The following is a 22997-nucleotide window of genomic DNA, read 5'->3' as shown; positions in this document are numbered from 1 at the left end:
TTACAGAGCCAACGGTTATCGCCAAGGTATGCATGTGCCTCTATTCCAGCCTTAAGGTGTGTTGTGCTATGCTGGTTGTTGCTATGGTTCACAGGCATTATAACTGGATAGAGCTGTCAGTTGCTTCCTTCCTTTGGAAGCTTGCATGGTGCCTTTCTGGTATCAAGAAAGCTAGTTCCCAGGGAGGAGGTCTTCAGGTTAGATTTAGCTCCTCTCCTCTGAGTCCTGTATCCAAAGTCAAGCACTTTCTTAACAGCTGATTTATTAACTCTCTAAGCCTGCTACTTCCTTTATCTGTAAATGTGATGATACAGACACACACACACACACACACACACACACACACACACACACACACACACACGGTTTTGAGTAGTAAATGAGATAATAAAGACGAAGCCCAGTTCCTAACCAGTTGACTATGATGATTATAACCACAGCAATCAGACAGATTTGGAGGCTTGAGGGCAGGAACAGGGAACTGCCCTACTTGCCTGGCGAACATTGAGACTGTCTCTCTTTACACTTCTGACACTACCTTCTCACACTACCTTCTTGCAGGCTGGCTGGGGAGTTACCAAGTTACTGTAATCTAAAGTGTTTAGCACAAGTCTGCAGAAGACAGAATGGCACTTAGCACTGGGTGGTTGGCTGGCTGGCCAGCCAGTTGGTTGAATGAATGAATGAATGAATGGATGAATGAATGAACTGCATGAAGTGTGCATCTCTGTGGGCTCAGAGCTTTAGCTCCAAAGCAGGATATATTCTGAAGGTATTCTTTAAAGGCATTTATACACCAGCCTCCACACCTCATGAGACCACACCCTGTTTCATGATGGACACCTCCACACAGTATCCCTAGGGCCCCTGCAGGCTGGGAAAGGGGACTGATTCTTCCTTCTCCTAGTTCCTCTCACTCTGCTGCCTGCAGCCATCCCCCTGCAACCGCAAAGAAATGGATCAGCAATCAAAATGGGTAACGGCCTCAAAAAATGAAGGCATCAGTTTGATGTGGGAGTGTCATATATCAATCTGTTGATTTCATTGGTTAAGTAATAAACACACTGCTTGGCCTCATAGGTTAAAGTATTGGTGGGAGGAGTAAACAGAGTAGAATTCTGGGCGGAAGAGGAAGTGAGGTCAGACTCTGCTCTGCTCCCGGAGAGACCCGACAGCTCTGCTGGAGCAGAGACGCCATGCTCAGCTCTCCCAGGCAGCTGCAACCCACGATGGACTTAGGCTAGAATCTTCCCTGTAAGCTCACCTTGGGGTGCTTACACAGATGATTAGAAATGGGCTAGTCCAGGTGCAAGAATTAGCCTGTAAGGGCTAGAGTTCATGGGCCAAGCAGTTCTTAAATAAATACAGTTTGTGTGTTGTTATTTCGGGCATGAGCTAGCCAAGCGGCCGGGGTGTTGGGGACGCAGCCCCGCCGCTTCTTATTTCAACATCAGTTGACGCTCATCACCAAGAAAGCCACAGGCACTGTGGACAGGAAGGTTGTCATAGCAACAGTCAGGTGGACCACCTATCTACTCTGCCATGGGAAATTTACCTTGTCAGGTATGAGGGCTTCCCTAGGGACTGAAGCCTCTAGCGCTCCAGTTTGAGCAAACACTAAGGACAAAGTAGGTGGCCAGCGTCACCCAGTCACCAATCCTGGCACCAGTAACCCACAGTAACCGTGGCCTTTCTTCTCCATCCCAGGATTCTAGATGGGATGCTACCTGTGCAACCTAACTGACACCATCTCCCCAAAAACCAAATTCTGCAGAAGCCCCAGTTCAGCAGCTTCTGCTCATACAATGTTCATTTACCAGTGAAGAGCGTTCTGTTCATTTTCTCTGCAGAGGCTGCATGTCCTCTCCCATTATCTACTCCAGGGATAGTTTACAAGATAGACATTTCTTTTTATTTTCACAGTACCCCCCCCAACACGCGCCGCACTGTTTGTGTGTGTGTGGTATGTGTACACACGTGTGTATACATGTGAGTGAATGTTCATGTAGGCACATGCACGTGCGTGTGTGTTCCTATGTGCAGGCTAGAATCCAAGCTTGGGTGTCACTCCTCATGTGTGACCTTTAATTTTATAGGTATTGTTTTCAATTGGCTTTGGCTCCCTTTCAAAGGGAAAGGCAAGCGAGGAGGAGGCAGCCTCATGTCTCTAATCCACCAAAGCATTCAACAAGCAGTGGCCCCAGCCTTTCCGGAAGTCTGTCCTGCCCCAGCCTCGGCCTCACTCACCAACTCTCTTTGGCAATGGAGGCAGCAACCACGACTTGGCAAAGGGCTGAGACGACCAGTGGGCAAGGGAGGGATCGAGAGGCAGCACCAAGAAAAGACGTGGAGTGGTTAAAAAGTTCCTGCACCCCAATAAACCTCTCCACGGATGCAGCCGCCACCACCACCACAATCAGATCAAATCAGATCAAATCAAACCCAGTTAGAAAAAGCCCAGGTTTAAGGGATAAAATGCTCCCGGGTGATTTTCCAGACCCCCAGAGAGGACACAGGGAAGAGGTACCAGAAAACCACCTGTCTGTTTTGTGGGAGGCAGTTTAAGCACCCAATGGGAGTGGTCTTGAGAATCTCTGGGGGAGGGGGGGGTCATCATTTGGTGGACTGAGATGTGGCAGGGTTTGGAGAGAGATGGGGGAGGGGCTTGAGGCGGAGCTTCCACCAGAACAGTGGTGACATCCAAACCAGTTTAGAATCAGGAGTATTAGGCAATCAGACAAGCTACGGGGAGCGGTTGAGCCACCCCGGTGCGTGTGGCTAAGGACCCTCAACTATAGCTAACCCTTTTGGTTGTTTACTTCATGCCCAGCATATCCAAACTGTTTTTACTCCTACTCATTTACCGATTCTTCAGAGGATCGTTTGAGGTAGGCACTATTGTTAACCTCCATTTCCCACTGCGGAGACCTGAGCCTAGGCAGCCAGGCCTTGTGATCTGGAAACAGGAACTAACAACGTGGAGTGTCAGCTTCAGCTCCGTCCCGTCATTCATCAGCCCTCTCAAACAGCTACGATTAATCATCTCTTACTGATGGGGACACCAGATATAAGGAGGCAAAAGTCGCAGCCAATGGCACCTAAGAGGCTGGCTGATGTGGCCCTTCTCCAAAGCCCACTGTGGCCCCTGAGAGCTGTCACCTGGAACCTGAACCAGTCCCATTCCCGCTTGCCCACCCAGTGCTGCTCCCCGGCTCCGGAAGCTCACAGCAAGCCTGGCAGGGAAGACCCTGGTTCTCTGGCCACGGCCACGGCACTCGCTCCCAGAGACCAGAGCTGTACATGTGGGGAGCTTGCTGTGGCCTGCTCACAGCTCTTGCAGGGACAAGGAGTTCAAAGCCCCACTGTAATCACAGTATCTTCCTAGCAAATGAGGGGCACAGGGCTGCTCTGGCCCCCTTCTCCCTCACACATATCAACCTCTCCCCCATGCCACCTATCCATACACGCCATCACCCTCTCTAAAGCCTCCTGTTCACCCCCAAACTCTCTACAGCTTTAGGTCTCATGAATGGGTGTGGCCGCTCTTTCTTTCTTTCCTTTTTTATTTTTTCTGTTAAAGGAATGTGTACTCTGTAGAAAATCTCCAGAACCGTAGACAGAAACTGTGACGTCACCTGGCTCACAGCAGTCGGATGTGGCTGCTCCCTGACCGTCAGGGCCCATTGGTGCTTTTTCCAATCCCAGTTCTCATCTCTGAACTGGAAATAAAAAGAAACAGGTTCTCCTATTTCTCCCGTGAATTTGCTACCAAGGGAATCTCTGTGCTGCTAAAGGCCAAATATTCTTTGAGTTGGGTGTGAGGACAAGTGCTTGTAATCCCAGCACCCGTGAGGCTGAGGCAGGAGGATCTCAAAGCCAGCTTAGGCTACACAGTGAGTTCAAGGCCAGGCTGAGCTATATACCTTAAGACTCTATTTCAAAAATCCAAAGGATGGGAATGCAGCCCAGCGGCAGAGTGTTTTCTCAGCATTCACCGGGCCTTCAGAGTACTCAGGGCAGCCATTTTTAATGGCTGTACATCTTCCACCCTGTACCCCATATCCCCTCACATCACCCACAAGGCCGTGTCTCCCTAAACCCCAGTATCACTGTTCTGCTGGGTCGGCTGTTCTGCACTGTGACAGGTGGGAAGCAAGAGCACCAACAGGGGACCTCGCCGGCCTCCTCCTATGACAAAGTATCAAGGAGCCTTGATTTGGAGGATGGAGGCCATGACCAGGGCCAGGAACCAGGCCCAAGGCCAGAAGGCTTCTAGTAAAAAGAGGAATATCTGTGTCTCACGGGCTTTCGCTTCAGAGGAATGGAGATGCCTCACTCCATCTCCGCCTTTCGCTGTGAGACAAGGGGCTCTCACTGACTCTGGAGCTAGGCTGGCGGTCAGCAAACACCAGCAAGGCTGTCTCCGCACCATCCATCCACCTGGAGTGGGTGTGTGTCTGTGTGTGCACAGCAACGTGCAGCCAGCCATGGCTGTTTATAAAGGCGCTGGAATTTGGAATCAAGTCTTCATGCTAGTGCAGCAAGCATTCAACTGTATCCTCAGCCTTCAGATGGTTTTCTTTTTAAAGATGGAAGCTAGGGTGTGGAGCATAAAACAAGGATGTTGTGGAGAAGAGCAAGGTGGCTCCTCCAAAAGACCAGACACAGAAGTGCCATGTGGCTCGGCGCAGCAATCCCACGGAGCCGTGGCTCGGCGCAGCAATCCCACGGCTCAGGAACATACAGCCCCAAGAACCGAAAGCAAGCTCTACCTCTAGACTTGCAGCAACACTATGACAACCAAGAGACGGAAACAAACCAACAATATGCAGTTTATAGATACAATGGATTCTTTGCCTTAAAAAGGAAGGAAATGACATGCTGCAACATGAATGAACCATGAAACATGCTAAGTGAAAAAGGCCAGATGTAGGGGACAACCACTGTTATGTTTTCACTGGTGAGGGACTGGGAATGCAGAGAAAAGGATAGCGTTCCAGGCACCGAAAGGAGCCAGTTTCAGGGTAGAGTGACCTGCTGGGGGGTAGGGGGTGGAGTTGATGACTGTCATATAACAGCATAAAGGTAGAGAATGCCCTCTAACTACATTTTACAATGGTGTATCGGTAAATTTGATGCTATGTATATTTTAACACACATTGTTTGCTTTTTTGAGCCAGAGTCTCAATTTGTACTGTACCTCAGGCTGACATGAGAGCCATGTTAATCCTCCTGCCTCAGCTTCTCAAGTGCTGGGGTTATAGGTGTGTGACACCACCCTGGCTCACTTTTATTTGCTTGTTTTTAATCAAGAGACAAAGTCTAGAGCTGCAGTTCAGTGGTAGGGTACTTGGCTAGCATGTGCTGAGGCCCTGGGTTCCATACCTAGTACCCCCTCACACACACACACACACACACACACACACACACACACACACACACACAAATCAGTTAGAAACTGTTCATTAACTGCACTTCAGACACCTTTAATCCACACAGAAGCTAAGACAAGAGCGCGACAGCCCCACAGACTGGGGACTAGCAAGAGATGGAGCGTCAAAAGGGCAACCTGGCTGCTGGCAAGACCATAATTAAAGCCACTAATTGAAGAATCTAGAAACGGCCAGAGCCAGAGAGTGTGAGCCCCGCTCTGCCATCGAGGTCTTTCCCTTTCCCCACCGTCTCTAAGAAAGATGAAAGGTTTCCACCTGCAACACAAGGTGTACTTAGATTCTGCCGCTGGGAGGCAGGACGCCTAAGAGAAGATATTTAGTCTTCCCTCAAAGCTGTCTTTTCTGGAAACCCCTTCTTCAGGGTTCCCTCTAGGGTGACCATTTGTTGCTAGACTGACCCCTGGTTTCCAGAACAGCCCTGCTGTATTTTCTACACTCTGGGCTGTGAAATAAGGTTACTTTGGGGTGCCCCACTGTCTACCGAGGACTCAGGACAGAGTGGTGAGTGTCACAGCAGCTGCCCTGTGCCCAGGAGCCCCCGGGGAGGGCAGGACCACTGCTGTCCCAGTCTTCAGGGAATAATCCACTTGAGGTCATGGTCGTTGGCTGCAGTTGGCAATCTGGGTATCTTTTTCCTTCTCAACAGTGACAAACCAGCCCCGAAGTCCCACTTGCCCTAAGTGCCACCTGATGCTTAATTTTCTGATTGTTTTAAAGATGTATTTATTTTTGTATTTTCTGTACATCAGTGCTGCACCTGCACGCATGCCCGCATAGCAGAAGAGGTCACTGGGTCCTATTACAGATGGCTACGAGCCACCATGTGGTTGCTGGGAACTTAACCCAGGTCCTCTGGAAGAGCAACCGGTGCTCTTAACTGCTGAGCTATCTCTTCAGTCCCATTTTCTGATTTTTTTTTTAATCTGGTATTTTACTGACAAAAACCACTCATTCTCTCGTGACTAATAACACATCAGAGTCTGCTGTGTTTAATTAAGAGTGCAGCCCCCTCAGGTGGCCGCCCACCCCAAGGGCCCCAGGGACCTCCTGTGCTGCCTGGAAAGCCACCAGCCTCTTCATTCACCCCTGGTTGATGAAAGAGAAGGACGACTATTCTGGGGAATGGCTGATCCATCCGACCACTGAGGCTCCTCCCGTGGCTTCCCTTCCTCCACCGTCTGCAGACCTGACCCAGGGGAGGGCAGGGGGTCAATGATGGGGTCACTGGAAGTGCCCAGCTCTGCACTGAGAAGAATTTAACCCTCTTCCTCCCGGCTGGAGACTATCCACCCTAGCAGATCTGCCTACGCAGCCGAGGAAAATAGCTGTGGAGGCCTGGAAGGGTGGAGCGAGGGTTCAGAGTGTACTAGAGGGAGCCTGCCCAGATGCGAGCCCCACCCCCAGCCTTGTGCAGGTCTGGCTGAGCTTCTGAAGGTCTTCAGGCCTCAGCTTTCCCCTCCACACAAAAGGAGTCAAAACACCCTTTGCTGCCCGGGGCCTCAGTGATGGGTCCGTGAACTAGACACATTGGACGATTTCAGTCCCATACACTCACAGTGACCTGGACGCCTTTGGTTCCCAGGGGTCTGTACACATCACCAGGACATTTGCAAGAGGGCCAGTCATGACTTCTCCGGAGCAGTGATGAAATCATAGGTGAGGAGGGCTCAGCCTTTGATGCAAAGTGGGGGAGGTGGGGGCAGACAGTATGCTAAGGTCCTACCTTCCACCATGAGGGTGCAGCCCAGAGCAGGCCATATGGGGGAGGACTCAGCAGACACTCATCGACTCGGTGATCTCAAACTAAACAACATGTTCAACCTTTTTTCCCCTGGTTTTTGGAGCTAAGGTTTCTCTGTGTCCCCCTGGCCATCCTGGAACTCACTCTGTAGACCAGGCTGGCAGAGAACTCAGAGATCTGCCTGCCTATGTCTCCCGAGTGCTGGGATTAAAGGCGGCGCCACCACCGCCCTGGCTGGTGTTCAGCCTTTTAACGCTGTCTTGTCATCTACAAAGTCCACACAACCGATTTACAAACACAAACGAAAGAATCAACAATAACCCCATGACGTTTTAAGTAAGCTTATGGTTTTGTGTCTGTCCCCATTCATAGCCATCCTCTTTAACAAGGCTGGCCTGCAAGCCAGACACATTTCACAGACTAGGAAATCGAAGCTAAGAGGAGGGAGGAGGATGCAACCTCGGCTAAGTCTGACTCCAAATCCCAAACCACAGACCAGGCCCTCTGTGAAGGGGCCACTTCCTTATGGACTCCCCCAGCCCCACTGAACCCTTGCCACCTGTGGAATCTGCAGGTAGCAGGGACAGTGACCCAGCAAGACATGTCCCTGCCGCCATGGTCCAAGGAGGAAGCAGACCCATATAGCCTTGCAGCTTTCACTTCCTGCCAGGCTCCTGCAGCATCCAGCATCAAGGTCCAAAGGTCAGCTACAGGCTGTCGACTATTATAAATTATTAAAACGCACAGTCCCGCTTCCAGCATTTGTGTGGGGGAGTTCCAGGCCTCCGTCGGTTCTGTCTGGTGAGAACTACCATCTTACCTGGTGAGACAGGAAAGGCAATGGCCTCTGAGCCGAGATGTCATTTCTGTCACACCTACCCTGTACCTTTATTCTCTCAGAGCCCATGCCCCCGCCCAGCTGCAGGGTGCCTAGGACAGCAGTTCCCACCTTGGTTTTCTCTGGGTGAAATGGACACCGATATCACTGGTCACAGCAGCCAGTTAACAGCATCAAAACCTGGACGAGGGAGCTGGAGAGATGGCTCAGTGGTTAAGAGCATTGACTGCTTTTCTAGAGGTCCTGAGTTCAATTCCCAGCAACCATATGGTGGCTCAAAACCACCGGTAATAAGATCTGGTGCCAACTTCTGTCTGCAAGAACACATGCAGGCAGACCATTGGATATATGATAAATAAATATAAATAAAAGAAAAAAATTAAAAATAAATAAATAAATAATAATAATAAATAATAATAATAAAAACCTGGACGAGATCCCTCCAGTCCAGGCTCCATCCTAGGCACCTCTCACATATGCCTTCTTGGGACTCCTCCCCACGCCTGCACTGGTGGCCAGTACTTAAAAAACACTGAGGCATAGGGGAACTGGACCAAGGTGTACGGTGCATCTGCTTCCTGTGTCCAAAGGAAGAAGGCTGTGGAAAGCTGAGGGAGGCATTCTAGGCGCCAGTGTCTGTGCCCACCCCGCTTGGTACTCTTCTTTTACTGGATCTTCCAGAGAGCCCGATCGGAGCACCAGCTGGCACCTTGTGAGGGCCGAGGACAGTTCTATCCCTGCCCAGGACCAGTCTCAGTGGCCAGCCGCCTCCACGCTGGCCACAAATGACAAACAAGAACACACATACCATTTCGCTGAATCCTTTTATCTTTTATTGTTCCTTTTCCTAGTGTGAGAAAACTCTGCTCTAAGGAAACAGCTTCCAGGCTGGCAGCCGTGTGGCTTCCACAGTCGGCCTGCTTTTCTGAATCCCTCAAAAAACTGTTAACGTTTCCTTTCTTCTGTCTCTGTTGTAAGAAAGATTTCTTTGGTTCTTTGGCGCCCCTTATTTTTTCTCTAAAGCTGCCCTCCCTGCCGTGTGGTTGCCTGTCAGCCATGTGGCTAAGCTGACCTCTGTGACGGCCTCACTCCAATCGCATGGTACCCTCCCTCCCTTCCCTTCTCTATTCTCCTCCTCCTCCTCCTCCTCCAAGAAGCTGCTGAGATTCACAGCTTGCCTGCCCAGGTTTTTTTTTTTTCCCCTTTTAAACCATCTAATAAATTTGTCCTTGAATTTCAAGGGGAGAGGCATTCCGATATCTGCCAGAAATCAGTTTGGAAGGAGCAGAGTCAGGACACAAACCCAGGTCTGACATGGCCTCTCACTCAGTCTCTCTCTCTCTCCAGGAACACTGGGAAGGCTACAGCCCCCCCCCCCCCACGCACACACACAAACACAACTTCCTCAGATCCCACAGAGAGGGCCGAGCCTGGTTGCCTGCTCTCCCATCTCACTCAATCCTTCCACAATGAAGTCTTGGTAAAGTTTATGGGACTATCATTCATTTCAAAATATACATCAAACCAGGCAGGGCACGGTAACACACACCTGCTCGGTTCATCCTCAACTATATAGCTCCAAAGGAGTCAGGGCTACAGGAGACCCTGTCTCGCAAACACTGACCACCAAACTGTTGCCTTCAAAAAAGGACATGGAGAGATCGGCCTGGAACACCAACTCTGCCCCTTCATCAGAAAGCCTGAACAGGCAGGAGTCTCACACAAGGTGTGGGGGGGGGGCATCCAAAAAAAGGCATGGGCAGCATGGGTCAGGCAGATGGTCAGAGCATCATGGCTCCCACACTGCTAGCCGGAGTCCCACACCCTAGAGCCACCAGCCTTGGCAAGTCAAGGCAAGGCCCCTCAGTCACCCGCCATTCAGCACAAAGAGAAGGCAGCAACAATGGCTTCAAATGGAAAGGAAAAGAACAGAGACTGCTGGGAATTTTCACAGGACAATAAGAGACACTTCAGCCTGAATGAAGCAGCCACCCATTCTGAAAGTCTCTGAAACACCCTCTGTTTCCCCATTGTCAACATCCCAGTATTGTGACCGGGTCCAAGGTTTGGCTGAACTGGGTGGGCTCTGTCTAACTGCAGTCTACGTCAGTGCCCGCTGCTCCTGTTCTGACCCAGCAGGGCTCCCTCCCAAGTCTCTGGACTGTGCCCCACATATGCTGATGTGCTGGGTGCCCGTGTGCAATGAAGCCTGGTGCCATGAGCTGTGTGAGCTGTGTCTGTCTTTCTGTGAGCCCCTGGCAGGAGCCTTGGGCTCTGAGATGGATGACTGTCAGTCAGGTCAGAGAACAGGGGGCGAGCAACTGGCCTCACTGCGAAGAGGCCACTAGCTGTCCCTGGGAACAACAGGGCCAAACTTCACAGGCAGAAACCATGTCCAGGTTCTCATGGCCTAACACACAGTGTGCTCATGAGAAAGTGAACCTGACCTTCGACAACCATCAAAAGGCACCGTGCTTGGGATGCAGCTGAGGTGCACGAAAGCCAGCGCTCTCCCCAAACCAAAGCCATGAGCAGAGCTCTGGGAATCGGGCTCTACCTTCCCTGAGCTCAGGTTCCTCACAGGAGTCTGGAATCACGGCTTCTGGGAATGACCTCGAAGAAAGTAGTGAGCACGACAGAGAATGAGGAAAAAATAAAGTTCGCTTACCTGAGAGAAGAAGAGAGGTGGGGGACTTGCCTCCAGCAGTGGGGAGCAGTGATGTGCCCTGGGAAGCAGGGAGAGCAGCTCTGAGGAAGGGGCACCCCGGATGCCAGCCCTGCTCTCTCCATCCTGGACCCCCACATGACAGTCTGCACACACACAGCCCAGGCACCCACAGACCTCTATCTCCAGCCTGATCTTGCAGCCACCGTCTGAAATTCCACTAGCTCAGCACATTGCAAAAAGGGGGTGTTTTGCTCAAGCACCGTTCTTTCCACAGGGGTGGCCATCTTGCCTGCTCCCCCTCTTCTGGAAGTTCTCGTACATGATTGCCCTCCTCTCCCTTATAGGGGTCTTTCCAGAGTGCTCAAGGAATATACTACAGGCCTGGTCAGCATCACAGCCCAAACTCCGTTTGACAAACAGCTCAAGTCCAAGGTCCGTCAGGCATGGTGCGCGGGACAGAGCTGCCCACCCTACTTCCCTCCCTTCGCGGGCCAGGCTCAAGCTAGCCTGTGGTGACGCTGGCGCCTCCATAGCCCAAGACACCATCGTCAATCACAACTGTTGATCCCTTCCTCCTTCCTGTCTAGCCTTGCCATGTCCAAGTGTCTTCCCCCAACACTGGAGAACAGAATGTGCTTGGCTGGAGACCCGGATGCAATAAATTGCTATTAACAGACTCAGTCTGAAAAACAAAACCAAAGGCCTCTTCCTCTTCTGTGCCTCTCAAGCTCAACACTCGTCCCTAAGAGGCCGAGGAGAAAAAGGCTCCCTTAGGCCAGTCACTTCCAGAGAAACCGGTTCCCACTGGCTCACCCCTGCCTCTGACACCCCTTGTAGGAGCTACCCCTCACCATGAAGCCTTCCTTCAGGGGCACAAGCCACGGGAACCCTATATGCTTTCTCCTTGCCATTCTGCTCCAAGTCACATTTACTGAATGCCTGCTGAGTACAGACCGAGGGTGCCCTGACCCCATTATGGTGGGAGAGGCCGAGCGTCAGCACTCTGCAATGGGGAGGGAGAGGAAGGCAGCAGTGAAAGACTGACAGGAGCAGCGAGATAAACCTCAGTGTTTGGACGCCTCCGGCTGCAAATGAGAGTTCCCTGTGCTGGCTGCACTCACACCACATTAAATATGGACAAGGCCCAGGGAAAGACTAAGGCTCCCTATTGTTCCCTCCTCTTCTCTTGCTCATTGGTGCAGCATTTGGAAGTCCTACAAAGCCATCTTCACCATCTGGCCCTGTGAACCCCGAGCAGTGTGGTATCCCTGCCCTATTCCCCAGCATTCATCCTCGGCCTCTGTTCACCCTGTGGACACCTAAGAAACATAACTCGGGAGGAAGAGGAAAGGACTTGGCCGCAGTGGCAAGCGACAGAGGCTAGGGAAGGAACAGTGGTCCCTGCCTAGCACATGCTCTTCCAAATGTCCAGAATGGGCTATCTGTAGCTGTTGGGAGACCCAAAGGGTCCTGTCATCCAGACAGAATGGATGATGGATGGCCTGCCCTATGGATAGGCAACTTCAGGTCAGGTCCTGCCTGGGCCTGTCTGGGGCTGATCTGTGCCTTTCCCACTGGGGTAGAGCCTCTGGAGCCCAGAAAGTTCTATATACACCCAGGCCGTCTCAGCGCCAGCCTTTCAAAGTAAAGCTCCAAGAAACTTGGTGGGCATGCCATGAGCCGCGGGGCGAGACCAGGGTGCCCATAGTCCCATACCCCACCCCCAACACATACAACTACAAGGGTGGTGCCAGGGGGCTCCTCCCCAGTGAGAAAGGTACAGGAGCAGCTCCGGGCAGCCCCACGCAGAGCCTGCTGCCTAGTGACATCCACTCGTGAGAAGAGGCCTCTCCATTCAGTCCTGCAGATGTGGCAGAGCCTCAACGAAGCCAGGGGTCCTGGACCTCCCAGCCTGGCCCACCAGCTCTAGAAAGCCGAAGGAGACACAGACCATTGTTTCCTTGTTACAGACATGACAAGGTCATGCTGTAACCCTACCTCAGGGAGCACCCTCACCCACGGGGCACCAGACACCTGGCCACGCTCCTCTGTCCTCACGCAAACCCTGTCTGGGAAATACCACAGCCCTGGGTTATAGATAAAGAAGAAGCAAGTGTTTAAAAAAAAAAAAAAAAGCCCTAGGTAAACAGCCCAAAACCAATATTCTAATACTCAAAACCTAAAAGTATAAGATGTTCTGACCCATCCACCCCACCCCCCCCCCCCCCCCCCCCCCCCCCCCCCCCCCCCCCCCCCCCGCCATCCCTCTATGTAAACTGAATACTAACCCCGATAAACTGAATACTAACCCCGAGTGAGCAATGGTGTTACCATGACACAGAGCTGGGGGACAAAGGATACCAAGGGGACAGACCTGGAGGAGCCGAGCCTGGGGCGCACCCTAACTCCTCGCATGCCTTCAGGATGGCCCAGGCCACCCCTTGGCTGTCAACCTCCCTACCCAGCACTCTAGGTACACCATAACTCACCCTCTGTGCTCTGGCTCACGGGCTGGCCGGCCTTGTCAAAGAGCCTTGCCTACATTCCTGAGCAGCCTACACTTCACTCAGAACCCCTTTGAAAGGCCACCCCCACCCCCTTACAAGCCCTTCCCTAGCATTCCTGGAAGAGTCAATTACCCACAAGAGGCATCCTATGGACAAACCCTGGGCAGCCCAGCTCTACAGTACTTAACCAGATTGTAATGACCAGTTTCCTGTCTCATTCCCAGCCTCCTGCAGATACTCTCCCAAGCCCAGCGTCAACAGCAGGCTTCTAACGTGCCGGGGTGGTTCACACCTCTCCACAGGTGCACCATCAGAGCCTGAGACGGGCACTACCGTTATCACCCCAATTCTACAGTTGAGGAAACAAGACTTAGCCTGGCTGCAGAGCCTTCCAGACTGCTGGCACTGCCTGCCCAGGCCCTAACAGCCAGCAGTAAAGGTCAGTAAAGGTCTCTGGCGAAGGAGAAAGGAGGCGGGGAGGGGGTGTGTTACTTTAGCTCTCTCAGCCTCCAGCCCCCCATGGATTTCTGGGGAATCCCCGCTCTTGACCCTCACTACATCCAGTCCCCTGCCAAGCTCCAGGCACATTCTTCTCGCCTCCTAAATACTCTTGGGCTCACTGCCACAGCAGGGGAAACTCAGGCCCCTAGAGACATCTGGGCTATGGGATTATGTAGAAGCAGGTCTCCTTCCTCCTGGGGTGTACCTGCAGGATCTGTCTTAAGCAAGCGTAAACACAGGCTGAGAGACAGCACCTCAGCTGACCTGGTCACTGGACTCCGGGCAGGCCCCAGCGAGGGAGGGGGCTGCCCCTTGAGGCGGGAGGATGGGACAAGAGGCCCTTTGTGTCAGCAGCTCCTGAGACACCTGTTCTCCACTCCTGCCTTCCGCGGCCACCCTCCCCCCAGCCTGCGAGCAGCCTTGTTTATCCTGAAGTGCTGGCACTGGTGGCCTGACCCCTGCATGGGGCTCCAGAGCCCCTGCCAGCACCTGCCTGGTCCTGGCAGCCCAGCGGCTCCGGTCAAACACAATCTCCCAAGCTGACACTGTTACTGGGTTTGGGGAGGGCAGCAAAAGATGGGCAAGCGACACAAGCATTTCATGCCAGCTTGGCTGGCAATGCCGTCCCTATGCTGCCTGGGGGAGACAAGACTGGGCATTCAGTCTCCTGGTATGACACTGCGCCCAAGCTCTACTAGAATGGAAGGCTCCCTCCTGTCCCTACAAATTATCACACACAGTAAAGCCAGCCCCACCCCAGCCTCAGCCCTGTTTAACATCATCTTTGAATTAATGAGGCCCCAGCTGGCGTCCAGGTTAATGCCTTACGGTGTGACCTGTGAAGATGCCACCATTGCATGTGCCTAGACAGATCATATCTGACCAGGCAGTCACCTCCTCAGAGACCACAGCACAGTGGACCGCTTCCCGTGAAGGACATGGATGGGTGGGTTCTGATGGGGAAAGGCAGGAGGGCTCTGATGCCAAGACCCATGTGTTGGAGCCATGTGGGCAAGCTTTCCATGCTCTGACTGTGTTGGGGCCCCATCTAAGTGCTCCAAGCTGAATCAGCCTTGACTGGGCATCAGGAGTCCTACACCCACGTCCACGTAGGCAGACGTCCACAGCCCTCTCTAAACAGCCAAATGCGCCACACCTGAACACAAGCCCTCTCCTCAACTCTGGTCTCCCCCAACTTCACGTATACACATAGTCAAAGTCACCCTCCAATCTGAGTGTTCCAACGCTGAGGAACACTGATCAGAGACCAGGGAAACCTCACAGAATAGAGAAGAATGAAGGCAAGGGTGGCTCAGCAGGTGAAGGTGCTTCCCGTCAGGCCTGCTGACCGGAGTTCAAGCCCTGGAACCGGCATGGCGGAAAGAACCGACTCCTGGAAGTTGTTCTCTGACCCCACGCATGCACTACACACGCATGCACACACACACGCATGCACACACACACGCACGCACACACACACACATGCACACACACACACGCACAGAAAGGAAAAGGGAAGTACAACATGAAAGCCACAGTGATGTCCCGACTCTCCCCAGATTGTTTCACTGAGCTGTCCTGCCTCACTGTAAACAGAACACTAACCCCTTTCCCGCCACTCAAAGAAAGAGGAGAGGGCTCCTTGAGCCAAGGAGCGGCAGGTCCCTCCCTCTGCTTTCAACACTTCCTAGGCCTGTCCCACCCAACACCCACCTGCTCCCAGAGCCCCACTGTACCTGCACACAGGCTTCCTGCCAGCCTTTATCCTTCCTTCCTACCTTCCCCATCCTACCCCACCCCTCAAGACACAGGTTGAGCACCTAGGCCTCCCTGGCTTGGCTGAATAAACTTCAGACTCCTTTAGCAGAGCTGGGAGTTGGGAGGGATGGTTCGAGTCACAGAAAACCTGCAGTGAGGACCAGACTCATCTGGTCTAGCGTCCCAGGACAAAGGCCAAAGCTGGAGAACTGGGAAGTTCCTCAGTCTGTGCTGTGGAGTGTTCCAGGGCCCTCTGGCCTGGCCCAGTCTCCCAGGTCCTTTGTCCTGAAAAGGTCACTCCCCCTGGTAGGAAGTTCCTTTCAGCACCTAACTCCTCTAGGTCACCCATGGAAACATCCATTCCTTTCTCGGTCTCACTGGCAAATCTAGATATATCTTAAATCCTTCTTTCACCCTGGTAACAAAAGTAACTGCCCTGCCGATGCTACTTTTAGAGACTAGTAAAGACTGAGTATGTGGCTCAGTGCTAGCCTGCTTGCCTAGCATAGTCAAGCAAGGTACTGGAGTCCTTCCCCAGCACAGAAAAAGGCTACAGAAAAAGCATTCATTAATGGGTCACAATTTTTAAAAAGAAGTCAGCGAAGGCTGTTGGCCTCAGGAGGGTCACCCAGATACTGTGGCTGCCCACTCCCATCAGCTGTTCCGTCCACTTGTCACACCTGAACCCCAAGGCACCTGCCTCAGCCCCAACTCCGCGCAGGCGCCGACCCCTTGTCCTGTCGAGGGGCGGGGCGGCCCACAGGAACCGGTTCTCCGCCCGGCCGGTTCTGCAGGCAGGAGGCGGGGTACTTGGAGGACGGGCCGGCCGCCTTGGGGCGGGTCCCCAGGGAGCCAAGCCTGGCGGGGATTCCGGACCCAAACACCAGGGGCCAGGCGCCTGTGGAGCGCCATGGGCTGCCCCTTCCCCTTTCTTCTCTCAAGCCAGAGCACTGAACCCTTCCTTACCTAGGACCCTGTGCTTTGTGGGGCTAGCGAATGGGGAGATACTAATGCTCCTCCCCCAACCCTGCCCAACCCCAAGGACAGTTTAGGAGGCTTCCTGCTAAGGCCAGTGGGAGTGGGGGTGGGATGTGGGTTCCTATCTGGAGAATGGAATTCCAGATTTGACAGCTTCCAAGAGACTAGAGGGCCTAGCTAAAGAATGTTACTTAGGAAAAATGCAGCGGCTGGGGATATTGTCCCCACTTCTTCCTTGTCTTGTACTCCATAAGCCCCTGCCTCTTCCGTATCTGGGGCTCTTCTAGCTGATCTGGTCCCAGGTGGGCACAGGTGGGCACCAGGATACCAGGCCACACACTGCACAGCTAAAGCTGAGGCTGGTTCTTGGAGGGAAGCAGGGAAAGCAGTTACTCCCTCCCCTCACAGCCTAAAGGTCTGATCACCATCTGGCTACTTCTCTGGGACTTGGGGGACCCTCTTGACAGTATCAAAACCTGACAGTCCTAGGGGCCTCCAGGCCAACCCAAAGATGTCAAGCCATAAAAGAGGAGAGGTCTTCTCAAAGCTGGGAAACCCTCCTGCCAACCTTGGGCCATGAGGCCCTGAATTCTCCTGGAGGAGCAGGGGGTCTCGTGTCTGTTTGGCATAGACCAGGCATGCTTAGGAGGATACTTGTGCCTTTTAAGAAAACCTGGTGGGTTGGGTGGTGGTGGTGCACGCCTTAAATCCCAGCACTTGGGAGGCAGAGGCAGGCAGATCTCTGTGAGTTCAAGGCCAGCCTGGTCTAAAAGAGCTAGTTCTGGGATGAGCTCCAAAGCTACAGAGAAACCCTGTCTGGAAAAAACAAACAAAAAAAGAAAGAAAGAAAGAAAGAAAGAAAGAAAGAAAGAAAGAAAGGAAGGAAGGAAGGAAAAAGAAAGCATGGTGACACACACCCACTTCGGGGACAGTAGCAAAGGGTAGAGATGGCCTTGCCCAAATGGCAAGTGACAAATCTCCTACCCAAGTCTTCCAAAAGACTAAGGAAGAGGGGCTGGAGAAATGGCTCAGTGGTTAAGAGTACTGACTGCTCTTCCAGGGGACCCGGGTTCAATTCCCAGCACCCACATGGCAGCTCACAACTGTCTGAAGATCCAGTTGCAGGGGATCTGACACCTTCACATCAATGCACATAAAATAAAAATTAAATAAACTATAAAAAATATTTAAAAAAAAAAAAGACTAATAAGGAAGAGACACTCAAGAAGAGGAGCACCAGACAAAAACCAGCATTCTGAACTTGCCTTCTGCCTTTGCATCCGGGAGATTGTGGGTGCTGGTTCCCCATCTGGTGACAGGCATTGTGACAGCCACCCTGGTTGACATTTTCCTGTTCCAGGAAAGGGACTAGGAATGGGGGAGCATGGCAGCAAGTTCAGGCAGGAGCAAGCCTGCTAAAGCAAACAGAAGAACATCTGCCCTTCAAGGGGGCAGCCCTCCCGGGACAGAGGCCTTTTCAAACCCTGAGCTTCATCCTCCAGTGAGCTGAGGGTAGGAGGGCAGAACAGGAGCTACAGAGTCCTCTCTCACCATGACATCGGCTTCTTGAAAACTTACCCATAGTAGCCCAAGAAAGGCCACCCCAAACCTCTGGAAGAAACTTAGTGCATATGAGCCAGCATCAGCCCCACAAAGGCAAGATCCCGGTCCCCAGGAAGGATCAGGGTAGCTCAGGCCAACAGCTACCTGGCAGCCTCACAGCCCAGATAAAAGACTGGAGATGACACTTGGCACACATCTGCTAGGCCCCGAGGCCCTTCTCACAGTTCTCAATTCATCTGACTTCCCAGCAAAAGGCCCAGGTTGGGTCTCTTCCCAACCGGAAGTAAGGTTGCAGGTGGACTTGAGTCTAGCAAAGTCTCTCCACCCGTCCTGGCAACCTGGATTACACATCTATGACAGAGTTAGCACTAAGCAGGTGAGACCTCCAGATAGATGGTCCCTTACTGGCCCAGCCTATTCAAGTCACTCTCACCTTCCCTCAGGTTTCTCCTGAACCCTACCTGCCCCACCCTACCCTCCCCACAAGTCAGTCTCCGCCTGAGGCCATCTTTCTCTTCCACCTTCACAGGAATGCCGTGACCCACGCGTCCCTACTACCAACACACACACACACACACACACAGTGAAATTTAAAACATTTTAAAACCAAAAACCCTATATATACACATTAATTACCTTTCCCAAGTTGTATTATACAGCATGCATGTATCAGTTTTTTTTTCACTTCTTCCAGGTTCTAAGCTCTTCTGCCAAACGGGTTTGGGGCACAGCTGATATGTGTGCACACTAGATTTACAAAGAACAAAATAAATTACAGCGAAAACACAATCTTCCCTCCCTCAGCCATCATTTCCTGACCTGGGGCAATGAGAATTGCAGTTTCCCGTGCCTCAAATCATCTTTAAGAACCCTAACTGGGTCATTTCCCTCTACTTTCCAATGGCTTCCTGTGGAGCTGACAATAAAAAAACGCATCCTCCTGCCGCCGCTGCCGCCACCACCAGTCACTCCATCAGGTGCCACAAACCAGGCTCTCCTCTCTAACCACAAAGCTGCACACTTGGTTCTGACGTGGGCATAGGAGGGCATCTGCGGGTGCCTCAGCCTGGAATGCCCTTCTTCCCAGCTGTGTGCAGCTGGCTCCTTCTGTCTTCAGGCCTCTACTGAGCTCTTCCCAGGGCAGTCTTCACTGGCCTCCCAATGCTCCCATGGCCCTAGGCTCCTCTATTTCCCCACCTAGGTTATTTTTTCTCATGATCTGGTAGAAAGCAGCCTCCTGTCTTTCCACCTATCACTGCCTAGCACAGGTGTAGCAGGTAAGCGGCACATTCCTTTCAAGTCTCTGTTAAGGGATGGAGATGTCCTCTGCGCTGGTTTCCATCTGCAAACGGGCTCCTTGCAGAAACTTCCCAACACCAAGTTTTCCCACACTGGCCACCCTCCCCCCCGCATGCCTGGTGAGGAGCAGAGGACGAAAGGGGTGCCCCTGGCTCTCCCTCCCTGTGCTATGCAGCAATAAAGACTAAGAACTGGCGCCTAGCCTACACTCCCAGAACTGCCCTGCAAAGTCGAAGGTGACACCACTGCCCCTCTATTATCTAAGTCCCAGATGCAGGATGCTTTGCCAGTCAGGCTAGCCAGAAAGGTTCTCAAGTGAGCCCCAGCAACAGGAAACAGATACTAGCTAGGGAACAGAACCCTCCCGGGCAGGCAGCCTGCCTGTCCCACCTGACTTTCCCTGAGCCCAAGACACCTGGGTTCCTCTCAGTGGAGATCCATCCAGTCCCTGAGACACAAGTGCACATCCAATCCCAAGTCTGCAGCACAGACCAGGGAGTACAGGAAACCCCTCTTGAGACACTTCCTTCCTGGGGTGGTCCCCAGGGAAAATCCTCCGAGATTAGTTTTTAAGAATGAGGGAAGGAGGTATTGAAAGGCCTTGCACAAAAAAAAAAAAAAAAAAAAAAAAAAAAAAACTGTGAAGGGAGAGAAAGGGAAGGCAGAAGGAAAAAATACTCAAGGTTGAGGCCGGCAAATGGCAAGAAGTTTGATCTAAGGGATCAGAATCAATTAGAGGTAGGAAGAACTGTGAGATCTCTTCCTCCCCAGAAGTGAAAATTACCAAAATTGATTAAATGGGCACAATCCCAAAGAGTTCTTCTGGGCTCTGTACAAAGTCATTTAAATTGTAATGAGCCAGGTTGGAGAAGCCACTCCATGGAGTCGCTTCCCTAGTATGAACTAGGCTCTGGGCTCCATAACAATGTTATTACAATAATGACAACAGCTGGCTTTAATCCTAGCACTCGGAAGGCAGAGGCAGGCGATCTGACTTTGAGGCCAGCCTGATCTACAAAAGACGTACCAGGGCAGCCAGAGCTACACAGAGACTCTGTATCCACAAAAATTAAACAAATAATAATAATAATAATAAAGTATATAATTAATAATAACAGTAGACAACGGCTAACTTCCCAAACGCAAATACTGGTACTCAGGACTTCCTTCCTTCACGTCAGGCTAGCGCTCTACCACTAAGCTACACTCCGACCCCAACAGTTAACAAACACCTAGCATTTACTACGTGCCAGGCACAGCGTTCTGAGATTATACTAAGACTTTTCATCTTCAATACGACCCCCACGAGGTGGATATTGTCAGAATTTAACTACATTTTACAGATAAGTAACCTGAGCAAGAAAGTTGTGTTAAACTGCCTATATACTGAGCAGCACCACCAGCGGCTGCACCGGTGTGTACAACTCCAGCTTCCTGGTTCTAACTACTACGTTATCTGGCTCTCGGTGGTACAGGTTAAAACCTTTCAAACAGCATCCTCCAAACCATTAACATACGCAAGTTTCAAAGATAGGTGCACAATCCGCCCTTTATAATTGGAGAAAGTACAGAAGATGTTTGGAAATCGCCAAACTCAAGTGGCCCCTCTCGCTGAGCAACAAGACCCAAGCGTACTGAATCCCACCCAGCACTCAGAGAGGAAAAGGCATGAAGTGGTTGGAAACAGAGTCTCAGGAAACCCAGCTCCGAGCGGCAGCAGCATCTCTGACTGCTGTAGGTCAGACCCCTCCGCCAGCGCGGGGGCGCCGGGCCCGGAAATTCCCACAGAGCTAAAGCAAACTTCCCAGGAAAACTCCTCGGCTTCCTCCAAGCCCTTGTCACGGAGATCGCTGCCAAGAGCGCCAGCTGCTGGGGACCCTCCCAGGCGGGATCCGCCGCTCGAGCGCCTGGGTCCTCCCGGAAAGGTCCAGGGCTTAAGTTCAAAATTCACTTCCAGCCCAAGCCAGACTCTCGACTCCGCCAAGGACTCTGGGGCAACTCCCACCTCTCGCGTCCCTCTCCCCCAGCTCCAAGCAATGTCCTGCTAGGCTGGCTGCTGGTAGATCTCGCGGGCGACCCTAGAGCTCTTGGGGAATCTAGGCAGCCGCAGCCGGCGCGTGCACACACACGCATGCACACACAAACACACTCGCGTGAGTGTGTTTACGTACCGAACGTGGGGTGGGAAAACAATGGCGAACCGTTGGGACTAAGCGACCACCTCCTTCCTCATCCCACCAGCTCTGTGTTCAATTTATTTCTGCCTTGAAAAAGGGGGTGAAAGGCGCTCCGCCGACACCCCACCGTGGGAGGCAGGGGTGGCTAGGAGCAGGCTAGCGTGGAGAGAGGACAAGAGCAGCAACGGCAGAAAAACGGGAGGCGGCGCCCGACTGGTCCGCGGGGAATGAACCGGAGCCGTGGGAAGGGTGCGCGCTGGACCCCAGCGGCCCACGTACCCAGGAACCGGAGCTCCGCGTCGCTACCACCCAAGCCCCACGCGGGGCGCGCACCGGACGTCTAAGCACCGACTGGAAATGCTAAAACTGGGCGGGTTGGTCAGGCTGGAGGAGAAAGACCTAGAGGCGGCGGGTCGCAGAGGGCGGGCGGGCAGAAGACTCCCTAAGCCCAGCTCGCGCGGCGCGCGCACGCCACCCCTAACCGCTCGCAACCACAGCTCTCCAAAAGGACTCGGGTCAGCGTGGCGCCACCGGACGGCATTGTGAGGGATCCTTTAGGATCGGCTTCGCCTGGCAAAACTTTGCCTAAGATGGAAAGTCGCGCGGAAGAGAGCCAGCGTGTCCCCAGGAACGCGGGGCCGCGCGTGTCAAACTTCGCGAGGCTGGGGAGAGGGGAGCGCGTAGCGGAGGGGCGCACTTACTAATCGGTCAGGCGCTGGCCCGGGGTCGCAGCTCCGCGCTCCGGCTCCTGCTCAGTACGTCCCGGCGGCCAGCAGCCTGGTCTTCCCGCTCACATGCCCGGGCAACGCGGCGGGCAGCGGGGCGGCGCGGCCAGGCGGAGGCACGCCCCCCGCCGTGGGCTGGAGGCGCTCAGGACCCGCGGCCGGCCGGGCTCCGCTGGCCACTGTTGTGGGCTCCGAGCTGAGGCCGGGCCGGGAGGCGCCCTTCGCCGAGCCAGGCCGCTCGGCACTCTGCCCTCTGCCCCCGGCTGGCGGCCGCCGTGCTGCCTTCCGCGCTCCGGCTCCCGGACTCCCCGCTGCTGCGCGGGCCAGGCCGGCGGGTAGTGCGTTCTGCCCCTCCGCGCAGTTCCGAGCCCGCTCGGTCCAGAGCCAGAGCCTCCGAAGCTGAGCGCACCGCCCCGGCCTTCGACCCGCGCCGGCCGCTCCGGAGCTCGGGTTCCAGGAGCACCGCTCCGACACTTCAGTTCCCAGCCCGGACTGGAGCAGGGCGCTCGCCACTCGCTTCTGCGAAAGCCACTCGACAGCGGCGGAGGAGAAAGGGAGGGAGGGCGCGAGCAGGCGGGGGAGGAGGGAGGGTGGGGAGATGGAGAAGGAGGGAGGGACCGAGTTTCCTCCTCCTCCCAGCAGCTGGTCCAGCCAGGCCTCAACAGCTGGAGACCTGTGCTGAGAAGGGGACCGCGGAGGTTCTCGGAGCGGAGGCCGATGGAGATGCAGTGACCTCTGAGTACAGAAAATAGGAGAAAGAAGGTGAATTCGGCCCACTCCCTCGACCCA

The 22997-nt window shown here is 53.3% G+C and overlaps 1 protein-coding gene across 5 annotated transcripts in view; it reads right to left on the bottom strand.

The window, feature by feature from the left end:
• The window catches only part of Sox13 (SRY-box transcription factor 13), a 45659-nt gene extending 23327 nt beyond the window's left edge, over positions 1-22332 (bottom strand). For 2 of the 5 annotated variants that reach the window (XM_050147638.1, XM_050147640.1), the window contains exons 1-2: positions 22185-22332; positions 18644-18754 (exon numbers count right to left, since the gene is read on the bottom strand). In XM_050147638.1, the coding sequence (XP_050003595.1) occupies positions 18644-18669 (26 nt within the window). In that variant the 5' untranslated portion in view covers positions 18670-18754; positions 22185-22332. Of the gene's footprint in view, positions 1-10700; positions 10759-18643; positions 18755-22184 lie in introns of those variants that run through there. The other 3 variants (XM_050147643.1, XM_050147642.1, XM_050147641.1) reach the window with 3 other exon arrangements.
• Positions 22333-22997: the final 665 nt, after the last annotated feature.

This window comes from Alexandromys fortis, unplaced genomic scaffold (assembly GCF_014885135.2).
Source record: "Alexandromys fortis isolate MF-2015 unplaced genomic scaffold, M_Fortis_MF-2015_v1.1 scaffold_58, whole genome shotgun sequence".
NCBI lineage: Eukaryota > Metazoa > Chordata > Mammalia > Rodentia > Cricetidae > Alexandromys > Alexandromys fortis.
The sequence above is the reverse complement of the archived record's forward strand: the minus strand, read 5'-3'. Positions and strand labels throughout refer to the sequence as shown.